We start from the raw sequence: 22,928 nt of genomic DNA, 5'->3' as shown, positions 1-22,928 counted from the left end.
ACTATTTACTGTTCCAGAACATTTGAACAGAGAATGCAAGATATCAGTGACAGGGTAATATTGCTGGAGGAAGGAATTAAAAGCTTGAAGCTTCATCTGCATTTGAACAATTTTGGAAGCTAGGAGTCCTTCTAAAGGTCTGCAGGAAGACAGCAGCTTTACTCTATTGCACATGTTGGGATAAACGAGAGGGGACAGGTTTCATGCTTGCAAGCTTTCCATGTTCAGGGGTAAGGAGTTTTGAAAGGCTGAGGGATGTAGATTTTTGGCTCATATTTTCTCTGCTAAATACCTGTGGAAAAGTGTAGCGTTAAGAGGATATACTGAACCCTATGTTATTCTACTACTTCAAAAGGCAAGTCTGTCAAGTTGCTTGTTGTGTGTGTTATTATTTTAAGAAAACATCAGTTACCAGATTCCCTGTTGAAGCCTGCATGAACAAGAACTTAAAGGGACATTTCTAGTAGCTATATTTAGAATTAAAATAAGAGGAAGAAAATAAAAGGAAAGTATGCCCTGATTTGTAGGAAGCTTGTATTACTATTAGGAAGAAATTTTTCACTTTGAGGGTGATAAGGTGTTGCCCGTAAGGGTGAACAGGTTGCCCAGGGAAGTTGTTGAGGCCCCATCCCTGGAGGTGTTCAAGGCCAGGCTGGACGTGGCCTTGGGCAACCTGGTCTAGTGGGAGGTGTCCCTGCCTATGGCAGGGGGGTTAGAACTCGGTGATCTTCCCAGACCTTGGTCCCTTCCAACCTAAACCTTTCTATGATTCTATGTAACTAGTTATGCTCTAGACTATGTTTTCTGAACCGTGTTTCTTTAGACTTTCAGATAGTGTGGTCAAGTATCTCCATACTTGTAAATTATTTGAATGGATAATACAGTACCTCATAGGACACTGCTATTATAAGTTGCTTTATTTTTTCACAATGACATTTTTGCCTCCTTTTCCTTTTCTTTGTTTGCAGTTGAAAGGTATGTTAGATACTCAGTGCATTGGATATTAATGCCACAAATGTTATTGCATCTCATTAATATTGATGGAGTTTTGTGAGTATATGGAATGACAATAATTCCCCACTGAGCCCCAGAGATGTCATTCATTGAACATTAGTGAATGACTGGTTCTTGCCAAACAGAGCAGTAACTATTCCAGCTGCTAGACATTAAAAGTATGGCTTGATTTGGTTGTGGCTTGGTTTTTGATTGATCCTAGTTGATGTTTTATACTCAAGACTGCCTAGTCTCCAAGGTAAGCTTTGGAGCTCCGAAACAGCTCCTTTTGTTGCTAACATGACAGACAGTGAACAGGTAGCTTTGAAACCCAAGCAGTAAAGTGTCATCCTCAGTCTTTGTACTGCTTTCATGTCTACCTCTGTGTTTCTCGCCATGACTGTTCTAATTTTGAGGAAGCAGTTCTCTGAAAATGTTATACAGCTGAAAAAAATCTTTTCATTTTACCAGCCTGGAGCAGTAATCTTATTTACTTTTTAAAAAACGTTGTGATTATTTACTGTTCTACCTACTAGGTCTTGTAACTTCTGTTGCTATTTTTCAGGAAACCTTGTGTTTGTTGAAGAAATAAAAGCAGATTTAAAAATAAAGCAGAAATACATATTTGAATGTATAATCACTGATTTAGCAGGCAAGCTTATAGAAATGTTTTCACTTTCTAGATCAAAATTCTATGATGATGCTGGGCCTCTAGGGAGACAGGAACAATGGCTTTGGCAGAAATGTGAAAATCTTCCACCATTTTTTATTTTAAGTATATTAATTGAAGTCTTTGAAACTGGATACTGAACTGGGCAGCAGTACAGGGTAGGAGGAAAGACAAGTTAGTTTCTAAGGCTATTTATTTCCATCTTTCTTCTCTGACTAAACTCAAACTTGTGAAGGTGTTTGGTCATGCAGATAGACCCTTTCATAGCCATAAAACCCAAGATTTTAAAATATACTCTGCTTTAGGCCAGGTTGCCGAGGCCTTTTTAAAGAAAGTTTAGTACTGTGTGCAGGTCAGCGTTTAATTCTGAAGATTGACACAAAACCAAAACAAGATTAAAACAGAGTTTATCCAAACGCTGGCAAAAAGTGATCCAGTCTGCATTTAATCTTATTGTAGGACTGATTGTTCGTTTCACATTTGATCTCGTTAGACCCTGTGAGTTATTGTCTGAACAATTCATTCTTTCTGGTGAGAGCTGAATGGGGCATTTTTTACAGTTGTTGTTACCACATGACCTCATTTCCATGGCATGCACTATGTGGAGAAGCTTCGTCTTCCTCAGATAAATGGAAATAGAACAGAAGGGGGGAAAAAAATAGGACAGGAAGAGAGGGAGACGTTCCCCTTTGCTGCAGTCTGAGGCTTGTAGACTTCATGTCAGGCTCAGGCTGGATGCAAGCGCGAGGTGTTCCCTCGTCCCTTCTGCACTTACCGTGCACGCAGAGCCTTTCGCCGCACTTTTCCGCTTTCGCTACAAAGCCGTCTGCTCTGCGCTTTGGCTGTGCAGCCAGACGCAGCCTGACTTGTTCCCTCCACTGTCAACATCCTGCTTGTCAGCCGGCGCGTCGGCTCATGCGGGGTTTCTGAGAGGCAGCGCGATGATGTTATTGGCTGGGCTTGGAGGGGAGAGCTTGCCTTCGCCGCGGAAGCTGAGGAGCTGCGGGTCCCGTGGCCTTTATTGGCTGCCTCTGCATTACGGAGAAGGGGGGGAAAAAAAAAAAAAAATATGTTTCCTCAGGAGCTGGCTCAGAAGATCAAAGGATACCAGGAACAAATTGCTTCTTTGAATTCGAAGTGCAAGATGCTGACAATGAAAGCAAAGCATGCCACCATGCTGCTGACAGTGACAGAAGTGGAGGGGCTTTCGGAGGGAATGGAGGAGCTGGATTCAGACCTGCTGCCAGCACACCCCGCTCATCCCTCGGTGGTTATGGTAAGGAACGCATTAGTCTCGGTACCCTTTATCTGAGCTGGTTGCTTCGGCATCATTGCAACACTCCTGTGTAGCAAATTGCCGCAGCTCACATCTACGTTTTGCTTTTGAAATGGCTGGAGTGTGGCAAGCCAAACAAGCTGCAGCTTCCCCTTACTGTATTTTGCTTTATATGGGTTTTCAAGACTTGTTCATAACGGGTGAAGTTATTTAACAGACAAATACCGGTAGAAGTTGTCTGTAATAAGATGCAAATATATTGCTTTTTTGTACCTGTCAGCGTGCAAGAGCAAATGCTAAAAACCTGCTGAATTGCAGGATAAAACCAGAATAAATATTATTTCATAACATGTTGCAATATATAGTTTGTACACACCGTATTTTTTAAGCTCATCTCTTAAAATGTTGATGTGATAATTGACAGTATGCTGCTATAATCTCAGATGAGTGTGTTGCAAGTGAAAGCTGACTAATTACTGCCATAGGCCTCATGTTTGAATCACTCTGCTTTTGACAGTTTCTAATGGGGTCTCATTACAAACATACTGCTGATGTTATTGGGATTTTTGTCTGAGTGAAAATAGAGTGCAGATTTCAGGATTTATCACTGTATAACAGCATTGGGGAAGTAAGAAAAATATGTTGCTACTGGATTGCGTGTGTCTTAGATTTTTATGTCTGTTCCTTGTCGTTCTAACCAGGCCTGCATTATTCTGTAGCTCTCCATAGTATTTCTATATGCAGCAGTGAGTGCACTAGAAGACATTTAGGCAAAACCCGATTTGTTATTATTGAGTTGCTTGCTATACATTTTCTTTTAAATTCATTAGGGAATAGGAGAGCACATTAATACTGGAGTATGACAAGTAAATGAGACTATTGAACTGTTGAACCAGATTTTTAAGCTGGTAAATGTAACAGTATTAAGTATAACTAAATAATGTCATGGTAATTCTGGCCATGTGTTGTTTTTCTTGTTGTGATCTCAATCTAAGTCAAACCAAAGTCGAGGTAACTGATTTTCTTCCTGTGCTCCGGGGCTGCTTTTCCTGTGGCAGATGACTGCTGGTCGCTGTCACACGCTGCTCTCCCCTGTCACTGAGGAGTCTGGGGAGGAGGGAACCAACAGTGAGATTTCTTCTCCACCTGCCTGTCGCTCTCCCTCGCCTGTGGCTAATACAGATGCTTCTGTTAACCAGGTACCTCCTTCTTGGCATTCATTCAGCTTTTATCTCAGACATGCATGGTTCCATTCCACAGGTGGTTTATTTAATCCTCTGAGAGAATATTTACCTATAGCTCCGAGGATCTGAGGATTAACCTTTGACCTAACTGAACATTCGAGTTCTAGTCCAAATTGAATACAAATATTGACTTCTGAGTTTAAAATGTATAAATTTGGTGTTACAGCTATTTACTATTTCTAAAAATAAAATTTAAGTGACAATTACAAAGCTCTTCTATGTCACTACTATTTTCTCTTTATAACCTAATTTTATTTTCACAGTAGTACTCAATGGAATCTTGCATCCTGAGAAAAAATGCAATAATATGCATAATAAAACATTGCATCACGTCCATATACGTCTATCTTACGGTACCATTGGCATTGTAGCATTGAAGCCACAGTCTGGTAACTTCCACTTCAAGCCATTTCAAGTATTAACTTTCATGTATTTTTTTCATGTATTGTTCATTCCATACTTTCAGTGACAGTCTATTTTAAGTGCTAATGAGGCAAATCAGTGAAATAGCTAAAGTTAGATTTTAAATCAAAACTGAGGACTCTGGCACTTCTAATAAGAACACGTGTACATCAGCATTGATTAAAATGTGAGCAACGAACTAGCTTAATGAGCATCACACACATGAAGATACATATAAAATGTTACACTTTAGAAGTTTAGAAATGAGCCCTGGGAGCAGTCACCACCTCACTGCATTCACCGTGTTGTGGGGGTTGTGGATGGTTGGTTGTTTTTTAATTTGTGGCTGCTTCCAAAATTGACCAGTGCAGAGGTAAAGGGCAGAATGGTGTTGCATTCCATTGCTGAATAGAGATAGAGAAGTTTGAGCAAGTTGCCTACTAATTCCTTCCACTCATTTCAAAGATGAAGTTGCCAAATATAAATGATTCATTTACATGAACTGACATAAGAAAGAATACTAAGGTAAGACAGTAAGAATGGTGACAAAATCTTAATGATAATAAAATTATAAAGTTACCTTCATAATTAAAAAGTTATGTAATGAATGAAAAGGATTTTTCTAGTGTTCTCTAATTTCAGATAACCAGAAATTTCCCAGTAAAGTTTACTTATAGTAGAAAGGTAGCTATATATTTCAGCACAAAAATCCTATGACAGTATTAATCAGTGAAAGAGTTAAAGGAGCAAAAGCAGCTTGTTTGCTAATAAACAAATTCAGTGTCGATTCATTATGTTTCTCTGAAAATGGGAAGGAAAAAAAACCAAAACAAAACAGATGAAGAGCTCTGATAGCTCAAATAATAAGGAAAATCCAGTGAAATGCTGTTGCCCCATGAGCTGACACCAAAATGCAAGTTTTAGAACCTGTGATTTACAGGGCAAAATTGAACAAAAAGGTTGTCTTTCGTTTAGCAGAAGGTCTTTGAAAGAGATAAAATTGCTGGTATTATAATAATCTAAAAAACTGACAGATTAAGGTTTCTTCAGTGTGGTTAATGTTGAAATGAACTGCATGTACTAAACAATAAGCGGAAGGGCATTCCAAAATGCAGTGGTTTACTTACAAAATTCTTGGGTTCACACTCACATGAGATTAAAACTAAAGAAGCTATGAAACTGCCACTGCTGATCATGATGAATGCCCAGGGAGACTTCAGGAAAGAAGGTTGGTTAAAAAGAAATCTAGACGATAGTGAATTAGGAACTTAAATATAAGTTAAAAATATTTTGTATTCAGTAAAAGATTCAGCAAAACTGGTTAGTCTGAACTGAGATATCTGTGCACTATTTTTACATTGCTAACAAGTAATGAAATTATAAAACAAATGCTAAATACATATTTGTGGAAACATTGGTTCTATGTATTGAAATAGATTAAACTGAGACCATAAAGCAACAGATCTAGCACTGTTATAAGTTAACAGTTGCCCAGGTGGTTTGTTTTGTACTGAAACTCCTCTAAAAACATTGGGGGGGGGGGGGGAGGGTGGCAGAGGGAATGGAGAACAACTATAAAGATGCTAACTTTTAAAAGGCCGAGGGATTTCACAGGGTATCATAGTTCAGCAATAGATAACAGTCCTTTAATGCAGTTTATTTTGATGTAGCAAAATTAGGCACGTCATCTCTGCTGCAGTACTGAACGTGAATCCTCTGGGGCAAAAACTTCTCACGCTTACCCAAAGATATAGTTGATTAAAATTTAGCACATTCTTTTAAAACTTCTTGTCCAGATGCATAATGCAGAGCAATTAAATAGAAAAACCTCAAGTGTTGACACAAAGCCTTGGAGTTCACAGCTGATCTTGTAATTCAAGTCTTCAGCTCTGGGTCACTGTTAAATGTCTTTCTATCTCCTTGTTCAGAGCCTACTTGATCATATTTTTCTCCTTCCTTATGAAAACTCATTGAGGGTACAACAGACCTTGTTAAATATCTTTTGAAATCTAAACACAGCCTTTGCCCCTACATCTTAAGAACAAAGCTTGAGTACTTCTCATTGGCTAATTTTCTTAAAAGAGGACAAGGGCCTTTTTGGGGGGAACAAAATATGTTATGTGTAAGAACATCTGTATCAGCATTAAAGCCCTACCAAAAAGAAACTGCCATGTTGTTTACTCCAAAAAGTAATTGGAAAGATGAGGAAAGCAATTGCTTTCCCCTCTTTTAAAAGCAAGGCTTTTATTCTGGAAATGATTAAGAAGTCTCAGAAGCACAGCTTTTCTCTTGGGCTTGAGAGAGGACTAGCAGAGGGCTGGAGAGTAGCTTCAGACAAGGCAAAATGAGAAGTTGACTGCACTGGTGCAATTTTTCACTGTAACTTGGAAAGATCACTTGTGGTCAGAGTGAAAAAATCTGAAATTGCAGTACTGAGTGCTGTGCTAAGCTATTGGCTCCTGGACATCTTAAACACTTTCATAATTAAATTTTTCAAGTGTCCCAATTACTGCCTTTGTAGAAGTACCTTATCTGACATTTTTGGACAGTTTGATGTGCTGTCCATTCTTGGGTGTTCTGTTTCTCTGGAGAGACTGACTTTTTCAGGCATCCTCCATAAAGATGTGTGATCAAGCTGTCTGTAAAATACACTCTTGGCTGCTATCTCCCTTTAAAAATATCAGTCATGACCTGTGAGTAGCACCTTAATTGTTAAAAATGTCCATACACGATGCAGATAACCTGATAAGTTTCTTCTTTCTTGGGGGAAGGATTGAAGAACCATATCTGCAGCTGCTGGGAGATGGGGTGTTTTCTGGGACAGGTGGGCATTCTGTGCTCCCAAGGTTTAGTTAGAAAGAGAGCCCAAACTGTGACTGCCTGGGGAGTGACCTCATTTCTACGCTCTTCCTGAGCTTGTTTGGTTTTGTTCACATACGGTATTAGATAACATATTGGAATGACATTGGGAAATAAAGATTCTGCTCCAAATTAGGATCCTAATTATACTCTGAGCTCTGGTACTTCAAAATTAGTCTTGTTTAATACCTAGCTATTATACACTAATACAGAATCAGAGAATGGTTGAGGTTGGGACGGACCTGTGGAGGTCATCTGGTCCAACCCCCTTCCTCAAGCTGGGCCACATACAACATGTTGTCTGGGACTATGTTGATGTGGCTTTTGAGTGTCTCCAAGGATGGAGACTTCACAACCTCCTAGGGCAACCTGTCCCAGTGCTCAGTCACCCTCACAGTAAAAAAGTGTCTTAATGTTCAAGAGGGAACCTCCTCTGTTTCAGCTTGTGCCCATTGCCCCTTGTCCTACCACTGGGCACCACTGAAAAGAGCCTGGCTCTGTCTTCTTTGCATCTTCCTTTCAGGTATTTATACTCTTACATTTGCAGTATAGGAAATAGTCTGTGGTCTATTTTGTAGACACAGTTCTATAAGCTGTCAAGTGAAAGACACTTAGTTTTCTCTTAGTCACATGGCTCAACATGCTGAATTTTCCTCCCCATCATACAGGGTCAGGAAAGAAGTAATTTGAGAATTTTGCAGTTGACAGAGGAGGATTTTTCAAGTACACTTTCCAGTAGATTTTGAGCAACTTTTAATGCAAATATTGTGATAACTCTGAGAGCTGCCTGAAAGGAGGTTTGGTCCAACCTAACAGAAATCAGTGGGAAATTGCTTATTGATTTCACTGGCAGTAAAACTGTGTCTTAAGATTTTAGTCAAGGGCATATACAAATTCAAAATTATTGAGGAAACTGGACAACAGCTGCTGTGTTGCATGGTTTGGAGTATAGTTCACTAAGTGGGGCTACTAAGTGAAAAGAAGGAAGGTTGCAGCATTTTTCACCTTCCAAATAGGTGTGGTGATAACCGTCATACGTGGTTTCAGTTTTAAATAATCCTTGTCATCAAGTCTGCTTTCCTGACTTAAATATAGATAGTGTGCATGTTTCCTTTATTTTACATTTTCTGTAGATCTTTTTAATTGCCACCTGCAATAGTTGAAGAAATCCCCATACACTAAGTATAGAAGTTCTAGTGAGAAACAGTTCCACCCTGCAATTTCAATAGTAATTTGAACATATACCCATTTTCCTTAGCACTTTTGATCCCTTTTCCCACCGTCTTTTATACGTTAGTTGAGGGTACCTGTTTGTTTGAAGGCTTACTATAAGCTAGTGCTTCATGCTCTTTCTTACATCATTTACTAGTTCTTCAGCATACTCCTTTTTGGTTCTTCTGTTGCCTTCTCTGTTCATTAGGGTGATATTCTTTCCCACCTACAGTACCATAAACCACTGCCTGTTGTGATGGGTTTTCCCCATGTATAGGTGTGGTGGTGCTAGGACAACACTCCCACTTGGAGCACTCCCCTCCCAGTCTTTCCTGGTCTGTCCACAGCTGCCTCCTCGCTAACATGAACGTGAAAAAAATGCATCCACGATCGTTACCATAGTGAAGCTCCAAACTGTACTCAGTGTACTACTATTAAGTATTTATTTACTCTGTTGCTCAGAGGTTTCCTGGTGGTTGTGGCTTTGTGGGTTTTATTTTAATGGGCACATGCAATGGGACAGTATGTGGGGGGATATCCTTATGCAGTATCTTGCATTTTGAAAATGCAATAATGTGCTTCGTGCTTGTAGGACATTGCTTATTACCAAGCCTTATCTGCTGAACAGTTGGCCTTATCTGCTGAACAGTTGCAGACAGAAGCTGCTAAAATTCAACCCAGCACTTCAGCCACCCAGGAGTTTTATGAAGCAGGCTTAGAATCAGCTGCTAGTGCCAAACTGGATGATTTGCAGCGTTCTTGGGAAACACTGAAAAATGTGGTAAGTCTTCATCTGGAGGGTTCAAAATAGTCAGCTAGCTCATAAGGAATAAGATACAAAGAACTGGCTCAGCAAATATTCTTCTCTGCAATTCCTGGTTTTCAGGTGGTATCAAGAATTTTTAGTTGGGATGTTATATTACACTGCCTTTGTTCTTTCTTTGAAAGCTTGTGCAGAATCAACTTCCATTAAGAAAAAATAAAAGTCATTAAGGCTGATAGTTGCCTTCAGAAATATTGGCTACTATATTCATAATGTGACAGGGAAATCTATTCATGCTGGATAAGTTGGCAAAAAAAGACCCAAGAATCCAGTTTCTCCAAATACTGAGTCAACACATTTCTATGTAGTAGTGCAGAATAGTCATTCAGTAATGTATGAAAATGGTCAAAGTATTGATCACATGCAATGAATGTTAATTCTTTGCAGAGGCACAGTAGCTATTATGGGATATTAAGAACTATGAGTCTAGCAAATTGTGCACATACACATTTTAGAGCCTAGAATCTAAAATAAGGCATGAGAACATGCCTAGGTTTTCCCTGCTTATTAAAGTCCATTTTTTTCAGTCACAGAACCTAGGATTTGACTGATTATGTTTAAATAGATAAATATTTTTAATATGGATGTTTTGCTTTATAATTTATACTTTTGAAAACTTGTTGCGAGTTTTTGGTTTTAGTCTCGTAAGCCTGGGCAAGTGTGAAGCAGAAGAGTGAGCAAATCCTGTATCAGAGGTCAGAATTTATACCTTCCATTCCTCTTCAGATCAGTGAAAAGCAGCGCACCCTCTATGAAGCTCTTGAGCGTCAACAGAAATATCAGGACACACTCCAGTCGATATCCACAAAAATGGAGACCACTGAGATCAAACTAAATGAGAGTCTGGAACCAGCCAAAAGCCCGGAGAGCCAGATGGCTGAACATCAGGTAAAAATTTAGATGTGAGAAATAGAGGGAGAGCATGTATTAGCTGTACATCTTTAGTTCTCTTTTTTTAGATAGTGCCATTCTTCATGGCTGGATGCCTCAAAAAAAATCCATTAGTTGTATGAACCTTCTCTGTTAACTGTATGTCTTGCCTTTCTGGACTTCCTACTGTTCTAAAGATGGTTCTTTCAATAAGGACCCTTTTCAAAAAGTAGAATAGGTTATAAGAGTTTGTCCAATCAAAATTTTCAGCAAAATCTCATGTCAAAGATTGTATTCAGAGACACCTATGTATACTATATTCTTCAGCATCAGTGCTACTAGCATACATCAGACTATTTATAATGTTCCCAAATTTACTAAAAGCATAACCAATACTGATGCATTGTAAAGTGATCTAAATACAATCTTTCCCTTGTTAAACAAAAGAAACAAATCATGGCACACAAAAAATTCCCTGCCAAGGGAAGTCTTGAGAAATGATGCTCTGAATAATAAAATAATACTTTATCAAGTAACCAATCTGACATATGTCCAAGTTGTAATCAACTAAGCCTTCTATCTGATAGCTTGAAACTGTATGGCAAGTCCAGTTCTCATTTCAGTAGGAACTCCATGACCTGAAAAGGATAATATTTGGCTTTTGTAGCACTGTGTGATGTCCTGTGTATCCAGTGTGTATATACTATCAGACATGAAAGTAAAGTATCTGCTCTAAGGTATTGGTAACGCAGCATGCTTTTGAAGGTATCTTGGAAACATTTATAGGATAAGAATGATAGTAGGAACTTCTTTTACATCATGGAGTTAATCTCTGGATGTTTACATATATTGCTGGATGTTCTTTGTCTACTTAGCTTCCAGCCTGAAATTTACTAACTCGTGCCCCTGTTTCTCTCTCACAAACACACACTCACTTACTTGTTCATTATCTTCACTGTATCAACTAGAATACCCCCCAGGAAATTTGTTGGAAGAACAAATCTGTATATGTAATATTTCTAAAAGAATTCCTTCTTGTGATATGTTTGAAGTTCAAGATAAGTAATTAAATCCATATTTCAGTTATTAAACACACGATCCTAGCTTATGCATCTAAAAGCAGGACTCAGTCTTTCTGAATTGTAACTCTACCAAATCAGTAGTGATACACTACTCTGTTCCTCATGCTCTCCTGGGACAGTCATCTTGAATTTTATATTAAACCTGTGCTTCCTGAGATACTTTCTTCTCACTGATAAATGAAGCAAATACTTTCTCTGCTCTCGTTTCTAAATAGGCTTTGATGGATGAGATTTTAATGTTACAAGAGGAAATCACTGAGCTTCAGACATCATTAGCCCAGGAACTGGTTTCAGAACCACTGGATGCAGAAGCTGCTGATCAGCTGGCATTGCAGTCCACTCTCATGGTCTTGGCAGAACGAATGGCCACAATTCGAATGAAGGCATCAGGAAAACGCCAACTGTTAGAGGTAAAAGAAAAAACCTCTAGGAGTGGGTTTTTTGGATCACATTCCAGATTTTGAGAGCCACTTTTGGCAGACCTGTACTTTCACCAGTCCTTAGTCACCATTGAATGGTGATAATTAAAATAGTAATTTTCAGTTCTGCTCATTTCTTACAATTCCTTTCACTAATAAATTATTGCTCTTTTTTTAGTGATCCCCTCATCTTAATCCTAGGTGATAAGTAACCAGAAGGAACTTGGAAACACACTGCAGGAGTCATATTTTGTATAGTTGGTTGTTGTGGGGGTTTTTTTTAATATCCACATTGACATTTTCTCAATAGGTTTCCTTGGTATTCCTTGTCCTCCACAGGAGAAGTAATGAAGTGCAGGTACTAAAAGTCATGTTATCTACAGTACACTTTTGAGGAGTCACCTGTTCAAACTGAGAGACAAAAGAAGGGGAAAAGCTTAAAACAAGAAATAACACCTCTTGCAAACCATTGCATTGTTGTCTACACTCATCTTCCCAGCGATTTGCATGCAAACTTTTATCATGGAAGATGCACCCCTTTATTTCTTTGTCTGTCAGCTTTAACAAAAATCCTTTAATACTAAGATAATGTTAAAATAGTCCTTTACACATAGGAATGTTGCTGTGTATATTATAAAGGTGAGAAAATGCAGTCATGCTAAAGCTGGCTACAGTTTGGCTACTTTGAACTTTGCAGAACAGCTTTATTGCTGTACTGCTAAGAACTGCAACAGTGAATTCATAAACACAGCAACTGCTGCCCTCATAATTTCCAGCATCAATCAATTCAGAGTGACTGAGTGAGAATTTGCTCTGTGGATCTACCTGGGTTACAGGTGAGTCCCAGGGTGCATCAGCCGCATTAGTTCTGTGCGGTCATCTGAGACGGTGAACAGGTCCTTAGGAAATATCTTTGCTATTCTTAAAGAATTACACTAAGTTTTACTTCTCTGAAGAACGATGGCTTTTATGTAAAAAATAAGGAGCTGGGAGTAGAATAGGTATGTTACTGTTTATAGCTTGCAGTCCATACAGGATCTTACAAACTTCTTGATAGTACTTAGGATGAGGTGCTAACTAATAATTTCAAGGCAAAGCATGAGTTAAATATACTGCTCTTAACTATGGTTAGGATTCTGACAGTTACTTTGATACAATAGCACAAGTGTCCCCCAATAATCCTAGCTAAGAAATATGTTCGGTATGCAGACAATATTCAGTAACTTAACCTGTGCACTTTATAGCTCTGATTTCACAGATAAAATCTTCCAGAACACTGCAGGGATGTACATGTAGAAATACAGATAGAGCAGGTAATGAAAATATTTTGCTGTTGAGGGCGTGGTTTGGTAATATTCTCTCTGTGGACCTAATTTAATTATCTAGAACTTGAGAACTGTTTGGCTCTGGATTAGAGACACTTAACAACTATCATTATTCTTTACTCCAATAGGGAATTATTAATTTTCTCATGAAAATTAAGCATTCAGAAAAGCTGTACAAACACTGACCTATATGAGGAATCTGTCCTGCATATACAGGTCTGAATTTCCTTACAGAAGTGTGGTACATTGACCCTGGCCAGTAGCCAAACACCCAGCCTCACTCCTCTCTCCTTTGAGATGGGGAAAAAATAGAAGGCTCATGGATCTAGATAATGACAGCTTCATAGGGTAAGGAAGAGCTGTGCGTCCAAGCGAAGGAAAATAAGGAACTTACTACTTCCCCACCAGCAGGCAGATGTTTAGCCACTTCGCTGGAAAGCAGGGTCACCCACATCATGCGTAACAGCTGCTTGGGAAGGCAAACACCATAACCACAAATGACCACCCCTTGCCCCCTTTCCCTGGGCTTTTGTTGCTGAGCATGATCTCATATGGAATGGAATATCCCTTTGGTCAGTTCAGGTCAGCTGTCCTGGTTACGTCCTCTCCCAATATTTTGTCCACCCGCAGCCTACTGGCCTTTGTGAGGGGCAGTTGGAAGGAAAGCCTTAATGCTGTGCAGGCACTGGTCAGCAATATCCAAAACATTGCTGTGTTATCAACACAGTTTTAGCCACAGTTGCAAGGCATAACACTGTACAGGCTGTGATGAAGTTAACCCCATCCCACCCAGATCCAGTACAATCTTCTCCCCTTGTTCCGTACCATTTGTAGCATGCTTAGGTTTCACATTCTCTGATACATCAAAGTATCCTCTGACCATCCTATTCTATCTGTTTCTTATTCCTGAAATCCCCTCTATTGTCTCCAGAACTCTGTGTCTCTCTTGGACTGGGGAGCCCAGAACTGGACAGAGGTGTGGACTCACTGATATTAAGCAAGGGGGAAGGATCACTTCCCTCAACCTGATGGCAACACTTCTCCAAGTGCAGCCCAGGATACTATTGCCCTTCTTTGCCACAAGGGCCCATTGCTGGCTGATGTTCAACTTGGTGTTCACCAGGACCCCCAGATCCTTTTCTGCCAAGCTGCTTTCCAGCTGGTCAGCCTCCAGCGTATACTACTGTCTAGGGTTATTCCTCCCCAGGTGCAGAACTTTACAGATCCCTTTGTTCAACTACATGAGGTTCCTGTCAGCCCATTTCTTCAGCCTGTCAGGGTCCATCTGCATGGCAGCATAGCCCTCTGGTGTATCAGCCACTCCTCCCATTTTGTGTCATCAGTAGACTTGCTGAGGCTTATTACTGGTCTGTCACTAGACATTGTGCCGCTGATTGCCACCCTCTGGCCCCAGTTAGTCAGCTGCTTTTCAAATTCATATGGGACCATTAAAGGGTGAATGAGTCTTTCTGGTCACTCCCTGTCTCTCCAATGGATGGACCAGCTGATGGATGGAGCCGGGGAGTCTGTGTTGCAGTGATGCTGTTGTTGCAGCAGCTGTTGGAGCTTAATGTCCTTCCACATCCCATGGCACCGGCACAGGGATCCTCTGAGAGGCCAGACAAGGTAGACAGTTCTTTAGATGTCTCTTTACCCATGGTGGCTATACTGAAGGCCCACCATTACCCTGTTGGGTCCTTGAAGTACCCCTCTCGTGCCTCTCTTGAGAGAAAATAAGGCTATCTAACAGCCTGCTGCTGCTGCCAAAAAAGACAAAGCTGAGCAACTTTCCCTACAGCCCACTCCCAGTTCTGCATCCCGGTGCAGCTTTCTCCCTAAGCAAACGGTGCTGTGCGAGTGGAGCAAACTGAATCAATGTGGGGGAAAGCCAAAGGAGAACAGCAAGAGGAGGCAGAAAAGACCTCACCTTTAGAGGGCTATAATAGCAGAGATTTATTGAAGGAAGTAGAAATACAGTGACTGAACTGAAGCAGAATTTCAGTCACCTGAAAAGCGTGCTCATTGAATGAAAGCAATATTTTGTAAAGATTTCTAACTTATGAAAAAAAGGGCTTATTGTGTCTTAGAAATACTATATAGAAGTTGTAAGAGACAGAGGGAAATTCTTTTGAAAGTGACTTTTGTGGTGTATTTCTTTTAAAAAGTATAATTGGTAACTCTAGGAAAAACTGAATGAGCAGCTGGAAGAACAGCGGCAAGAGCAGGCTCTTCAAAGGTACCGTTGCGAAGCTGATGAGCTTGACCACTGGTTACTCAATACCCGAGCAACGCTGGACACCACTCTGGCTGCAGCTGAGGAACCTATGGACATGGAAGCGCAGCTGGTAGACTGTCAGGTAAAATTATCGGTCCTGTAATGTTTAGATGAACAGGATGGTCATAGCTTTATTTGAATGAAGAGGCAAATATGGAACGTTAATGTTAAGACCATTATTGAGCGGGATGAGCCAGCATATCAGTGAGGAAGAAGTTTCTGAGCTCCTTAGCACCTCATGTTTGCTTAGCTAGCTTCATCAATGCTTTGTGAAATAAAATATAGCCGTATCTTCGTTTCTTGTTAAAGATTGCAAACAGTGCTTTTGGAAGCCCGTGTAAACGTAGCAGTAGGAAAACAGGGTATCCTGACTGCAAGAACATTTGAAGCTCTACAACTTTCAGAGGGCATTTTGTTTTGCTTTAACGGCCTCATACTCACTTCGCTTGCTGCTTTCACTCCACTCAAGCTAGAGTTGTTGAACAGCTCACTTGATAGATATGAAAACACCTGTAGTGTACTTTCTCACTCCTCCTTTTCCAGCTGAAGAACACATTCCCCTGAGCAGTGGTGACTGGGACAGTGTTGTGTTTTCTTCAGGAGTAATCCCTGCCCACATTCAAAAGTAAAGTAATATAATCAGTAGTTATTATTTTTATGAGTTTAATATTAATCAACACAGAGTGCCAAAACAACTGAGGAAAAACATTTTGCTGCGATAGGATTAATTGCATATACTTTTATTAACAAGACTCGTATCAGTCATAACATCCAGGTTCTCAAATTAGTGGGAGTTTTCCATTTTTAATTGAGTTTAGAACTGTATGATCATTATAATTAAAATTACAAGATAGACAAGAGGCAGATGGACAAAAGATCCCTTTTCATATTAAAGACTGAGGATCTCAACTATTTTAGGAAAAATAGGCATTAAGTTTCATTAAGTCCGATGAATTAATCATCAAGTTAAATTTCCACCAACATCGCTTCATTATTGGAATTTTCAGTCTGCTCAGTCTCAAGTGTTCTTTCGTCACCCATCCTTGGGAGCTGTTTGTTGTATAAACTGAACTTAAACAGAGCAGTAATTATTATTTTTTTTTTAATATAACTGTAGGAATCTCAAAATTAAAAAGAACAGTTAATTTTGAAAAAGTTAATACTGCTGTTCTTTTGCCGCTTCTTAAAATCTTAATACAGTAAGTTTTATATAAGGCCTATATTTTTTTCCACTTTCTAGAGACTCTGCCCATCTTATCCTGCACACATTCCTTCAGGAGCAATATTTATCAGTTTATACTTGACAGTTGCAATGGAAAGAAAAACATTGGATGTCAGGCTAGGTTTTTGAGCAAGAATTGTGTGAGCTTTGAGTTTGGAAGATCAAAATATGCACTATATGAATGGTTAATGGAATGTCAGGAAAGTAGCTTTTGAGAATAAACATGCCAGAGATTTGTCACTTTAAGTCTCTCTTTAGACTAAAGAGGATTATGCAGAAATCCTTAAGTCCATCATGCACCAATCAGAAAGAGCAAATAGCGAGAAGAGCAGCTTATCAATGCAGCCAGAGCAACACATAGGAGGAGGCAGAAAGCATTTCACTAAATGTACATGAAAGAAGAGGAAAGAAGTAACTCCAGCTGCACGCTCTGTTTCTTGTCATTATGGATGTCAGTCTAGCATCTTAGCCACCCTACCTTTAATGTGCAAATAAAGAGCATCTCCTCTACAACAATTTTTTTTTTCAATTAACTTTTTAATTTCCTATTTTGAAAAAGATTGCAAACAGAAATGGCAAATGCAAACATTTGCAAGCATATTCCTAAGGACTCTGAAAGGGACTGGAAGCCAAAGCAATGATAATCTGTCTTGTCTTTAGCTTGACGACGGGTGAGGTAGGCCACAGGTCGTCTTGCCAAAAGCGTGACAGATGCTGGAAAATGTATGAATTTGGTTCTTTGTTTTTGCTGCTACAGAACATGTTGGTTGAAATAGAGCAGAAGGTAGTAGCCTTGTCAGAGTTGTCGGTGCACAACGAGAACTTGGTTATGGAGGGGAAGGCTCACACCAAGGACGAGGCAGAGCAGCTGGCTGTGAAGCTCAGGACGCTGAAGGGCAGCCTTCTGGAGCTGCAGAGGGTGCTCCACGACAAACAGATCAACATTCGGGTAAGTGGCTCTTTCCAGCTAGCTTCACAGTGGGCAGAAGGTTGGGGGATTTCATAAAAGTTTTATGCAACTGGGGAAAGGAGTAAAAATATTTTACCGATTGAGTTTGAGCTATTCATCTTTAGCTAGTAAATGGAATTACACTCCAAAATAAAGAACTGCCTAGAAAGCTTTAGCTTGTTGTTTTCAAGTTAACAGCACCATTTCATGGTGAAACTCGCTGAACCTGTCTTCAGTGAAAGGACAGTAATAAAGTAGATCATTAGCTTAATCTGGATATGTTCTATGCCTGTTCCCGGTCGCTTTAGACTGCACGTGCTCTGGAACAGGATCCCTCCCCCAACAAAAGAGCAACCCTAAATGCATGCTTTCCTCCATGCAGCATGCACAACGCAATGAGCAGATAATTAAACATTTTTAAATATGGCTAATACGTACTGGCATCTTTACAGTAAACAAAGTATTGTGTAAACAAAGAAACGTTTAACCTCTGTCTTGTGCTGGGTTTCTGTTCCTAGCAGCATCAGTTTGCTTATTGCCACTAGTTCATTTTATTTAACAGTTGTTTTTGGTCATTCTTTAGGTTAAGCTAGCATGTGGACAACCGAATACATGCAAGAAACCCAACCATGTAATGTGACTGACTGGTTTTGAATTTGCTTGCCCTGCTGTGACTCTCTCTCCCGCCTTTTCTTTTACTACTTTTCTGGGCTTTGCTGTGCAAATTAAACATGATAAGCTTCAAAGATTTCTGGCTTGTAATGCAGATTAAAGTCTACTGAGAGGTTAGCTTGAAAAGTCACTTGACGTGCTAAGAACTATTTTTAGTCCAAAGCAACTGGATAACTATAAAACTTAACATAGCTTCACAAAAACAAAACCAAAAACAAACAAAAAAACCAACAACCCAAGAAACAAACACAAACAAAAAAATGAAGGAAAAACCCCAGGTATTTCTTTCTATTGCCTCTAAGATTAAGTAAATTTAGTGTTATTTTTGCATATTAAACCTCACGATTAGGCAAATGGAAAGTGTTATCAACAGCATGTAGGCATATACTACTATATCCTGATATATTACTTGTGAAGTGAAAGGGCATTGCAGACTTTGTTGCTTCATTTTAAAATATGCTTGCTGCATTTTACAATGCAGTTGTGTGATTTAGTTTATTTAAACTTTTAAAACAGATTTTTTTGGATGCTTTTCTAATATAGAAAATAACAAAATAATTGCCAAATGTAGAATAAGAATTGTCTAAGATGCTACCTGCATGCAAGACTTCATTTTCTTTGTAAATTGCAAACTTTTTTTGGATTACACTTATGGATCGTGGAAGAAAATAGGTATAGGCAGTATAACATTTTCAAATTTTCAATGAGCAATTTTTTTTTTTAAATGTGAAATTCTATAATGTCTTTTTCCAAATAATGAGGCATAAAGTATCTCTTTTTGACTGAGGCTCAGAGCATCACATGCCCAAAAATGAACTAACTCTATCTTCTGCCATTATTAATTCTGAGAATTATTACATGCCAATAGCATTGTTGCTCGTGCATGTAAGAAACTCAGACTTATACATGTCTCTAGATGTACTGATAACCTTGTAATAGCCCAGAGGTATAGACAGACCAGCCTGCACTCAGAAAAGGAAGGATCCTCCCAAATTGCACTGCAAGACAAAGAGCGTCATATAAAGACTAAGCAATGTTTTCCTTACAGCTATATTTCAGCATATCTGTTATTCCTGTGACGCAAAGCTTTTTAGGTGCCAGTGTGAGATTCTTGTGACTTCCTTGCAGCAATTTCAGTTTTCCTTCTAATTTTAATTAATTAATGTCCTAATGATATGGAAAAAGTGATTTGGAGACCAACTCCTTTATTCATAAAATAAAGCAGTGAAACTCATCAGAAACACGCTGGATCAGGAGAGTTCCAGACTACATTGATTCCAACTGTATAATTTTTCAAGAACTTTGAAAGATATACAAAACGTTGCCTTATTACTGTTACCTACTAACTTCTGTGACATAAATGCAATAAAAATAAATAGAACCCATATAAAACAAAGAAGCAGAATGGATTCTGCAGTGAAAAAAGAGATAGTGATTTTTTACTTTTTATTACAAAGGGGTTGTGTGTGAGGGATGGCTTCAGTTCCACAAGACAAATGTGCCTGATATAAGTTTGTACATTTCTGAACTCCTTTGAAAGATCAATTTTATCACCATTTTCTTCAGGGATTTTCCAATTATTTCTGTGCTGGACTGGATAGTCCCCAAGAATGACAGCTTCAAGCTTTTGTTTCCCTGGCTGTTTAAAGGAAATGTAATACAGTTCCTTCAGACAGAATTCAAATGAAAATGCAAGCGTGTTTTTCAAACTTATATCCTATAATTTGAGAATGATAAAATCTGTTTCACAAATAATTTTGATTTAAAAAATATGCACAATAGCATATTTGCATTCACAAATGCCACAGTCCCTTTTACACACCTTGCTATTGCAGGAACAGTGGGACTACTAGTTACTTGCCTTAGTATAACTCCAAAATTGTAGCTTCTCAACCTTCTTCCCAGAGAGGAGGAGACAAAATCTAACTGAAATCAGCCTGCACAAATGCAAAATGAAGAACTAGATACTATTCTCTAAAGGAATTTACAAGTTTAACACCTATTGTCCCTAGAGCAAGTAAAATGAAGCAGATTTTTTAAATATAATTTACAGAAATATTGTCTTTTTTCCAAGTTTTAATAGAAAAAATAAAATTCTAGACCCTCTTTATTTCTCACATAATATTTTCTTTGCCTAATCTGATATCCTATAATGACATTTTTCATACTCTAATGCATCAGCTTTTCTAGGAACTTGTTCCTACAAAGCATCACAGTTCACCTGCAAACTGAATCCTTAGTGAAACAAAGCTATTTCACAGAGCAAGGGCTAATGGTTCTCTGAAGCTCTAAATACCTGCTTGCTTGTTTTGCTCCTCTTACAACTTATATCCTCTAACACTAATCGGTCCTTTCAACTCCAGTATACTCATCGTGCCCCAAAACTGAAATCTTACACCTAACTTCTACTGTTTAGCAAAACCCTGCTGTTTCAGTGCCTGATGCCAGGGACAGTGGTGGCAGAAGTCCATCCCAGTTGTTGGCATAAGGAGTACAGGTGAGGCAAGAGGGGTTTCCTCAGCCGCCTTCAGCCCTGCTGGTGCCTGCCTGATTTGAGACAAAGGCTCTCTGGATGATGGAATGTGTTTTCATCTTGGAGAGCCTGCTGTAAGGTCTGAACCATTTGGCACTCTTAGTCTATTTAGAATAAGAACTGAATCATGGGCAAAATAAGAATCCTATGAGGTATATAAACAAAATGGGAGAGGAATTAAGCCCCAGCTTTAGCTCTTGAAGCTTAAAAAAAAAAACAAACCAACAACAACAAAAAAAACCCCAAAGTGCAAACTCTACAGTCAATATGTGCATGCAAGTAACATTAAATAAATCTAGAGAGTTGTATAGATCTAAGTAGCCAAACCTACAACAAGTCTGTCTTTAACATTAGGCCTGGTGTGTTAAAATTCCTGCATTTGAATACGTAGGCCACTAAAATAATTTAAATTTACGGCAAACATGGATTTCAGAAGGCAAGAAGTTAATAAAGCAGTTTTTGGAACTATTAAGGCATTTTCTTGTTTTTGCTTTGCTTGCACAGAAGGCCTCTTTAATCACTCATGTTGGAAAAACATACTGATAGAAGTATGAAGTGAAGGGACTGTTGCTTTTGCTGTTCTATTATAACATTCTGTGGTTTGGTCTCTTTTACTGTCTTTACTTGTTCGTATCACATAATCTGCTGTTAACTGACTGTTTCTGCCAACCATGGGTAGTTATGTACTTCTTGATAAATAAATTTTCACCAGAATGACAGCTAGCATTCTCTCATTTTTAGTTAGACAAAAAAATGGCCTTATTTAGACTAAAAACCTGGCAGAAACAATCCATTGATTCCCTGCATTGCCAGTTAGAGCTGCACCCTCTGCTACAGACCAATGCTGTTTCTTAGGAGACACGGAACAGTCTTCAGAAACATATCAGTACATGGTCTCTGATGCCAGAGACATCTGGTGTCTGATTCTGCTAAGTGCAGTGGTGCATGTTTATTTTTACATTTTTATGGATGTTTTATTGCTAGTAACCAATGACCAGTAGAAGTCAGAAATCTGAACTCATTGCTCACTTCAGAATTTGTGTGAGCCAGCAGCTTGAGAGGTGCGAGGTGGCACTACGTGTGGTTTTGAGTTGATGAGCTGGACCTGCCATCTCTCTAGCAATATAAGAGAGTTTGTAAAAAATCTTGATTTCTTTCTCTTAAAGCAGGGATCATTACAAGAGAAGGAGGAGAGCGATCTGGACTTCGTTTCCTCACAAAGCCCCAGTGTCCAAGAATGGCTGGCACAAGCAAGAACCACTCGTTCACAGCAGCAGCAGAGTACCCTGCAGCAACAGAAAGTTGGTGTTTTGCATTTCTTTTACTCTTATCTTTAGATTGTGCTTAACACTGTAGCTGAGCCATTCTGTTAATATTTCCACTGAAATCTTCATGTTTACACTGTGTCTTACTCAGTGCTCTTGTAATGATGCACTTGAGCTCGCTATTTTGTGTCTGTAACAGCCAGGCAGACCAGACTTCCTGTGTGACCATGGCCAACTCGCTTAATGACTATATACTTCCATTTTCCATTAGTAAAATTAAATTGGATCACCCCTAACGTTAATGTAAGGAGATGATGGTATTTGTTCAAAATAGTAATCAACATTGTCTTTATAGAAGCAAAGATACACACATTACAAGGTATATTGTGTTGCATGATACACAGACATCCTCACTGAGTTGCTGTCCAGAAACTGCATTGTGTTAGTCAATTAGTTCAACAACCCAGTTTATGTACCAAATATGTCTGTGTCCCTGGGTGGAGATTTTGCACTGCTTTTGGTGCTCAAGCAAGCCGTATCAGAAATAGCTCAGCAATCTTTGCATCACAGTTGTGCAATGCAAACATATCCTTCCAAGGCAAAAACAATCTCTTTGAGGTTTGTTTTGGTTTTTGTAACTTGCTACGCTAGGAGCTGGAACAAGAGTTAGAAGAGCAGAAGAATCTGCTTCGGTCAGTAGCATGCCGTGGAGAAGAAATCCTAACACAGCACAGTGCTCCAGAAGGCCTCTGTGTAAGGTGTGTTTTCATGTGTTCTTCTGCAAAGTAAACTTCTATGACTCTGTGCTTTGTCATCCTTATGTTTCCATCCTTCTTC

General features: G+C 39.2%; 1 protein-coding gene across 2 annotated transcripts in view; it reads left to right on the top strand.

Moving 5' to 3' along the window:
* SYNE1 (spectrin repeat containing nuclear envelope protein 1) overlaps positions 1-22,928 on the top strand; it is a gene marked incomplete at its 5' end in the record, with an annotated part of 264,160 nt that overhangs the window by 159,642 nt on the left and 81,590 nt on the right. The window contains 9 exons of one of the 2 annotated variants that reach the window (XM_082481847.1): positions 2,745-2,939; positions 3,998-4,138; positions 9,249-9,437; positions 10,206-10,367; positions 11,647-11,841; positions 15,359-15,532; positions 17,430-17,621; positions 21,993-22,127; positions 22,743-22,849. In XM_082481847.1, coding sequence (XP_082337973.1) covers positions 2,745-2,939; positions 3,998-4,138; positions 9,249-9,437; positions 10,206-10,367; positions 11,647-11,841; positions 15,359-15,532; positions 17,430-17,621; positions 21,993-22,127; positions 22,743-22,849 — 1,490 coding nt within the window. Of the gene's footprint in view, positions 1-2,744; positions 2,940-3,997; positions 4,139-9,164; positions 9,169-9,248; positions 9,438-10,205; positions 10,368-11,646; positions 11,842-15,358; positions 15,533-17,429; positions 17,622-21,992; positions 22,128-22,742; positions 22,850-22,928 lie in introns of those variants that run through there. The other variant, XM_082481848.1, reaches the window with a different exon arrangement.

This window comes from Vanellus vanellus (genome assembly GCF_965231255.1).
Source record: "Vanellus vanellus genome assembly, chromosome: 3".
In the NCBI taxonomy this organism is placed as follows: Eukaryota; Metazoa; Chordata; class Aves; order Charadriiformes; family Charadriidae; genus Vanellus; species Vanellus vanellus.
This window is presented reverse-complemented; position numbering and strand designations above follow the sequence as displayed.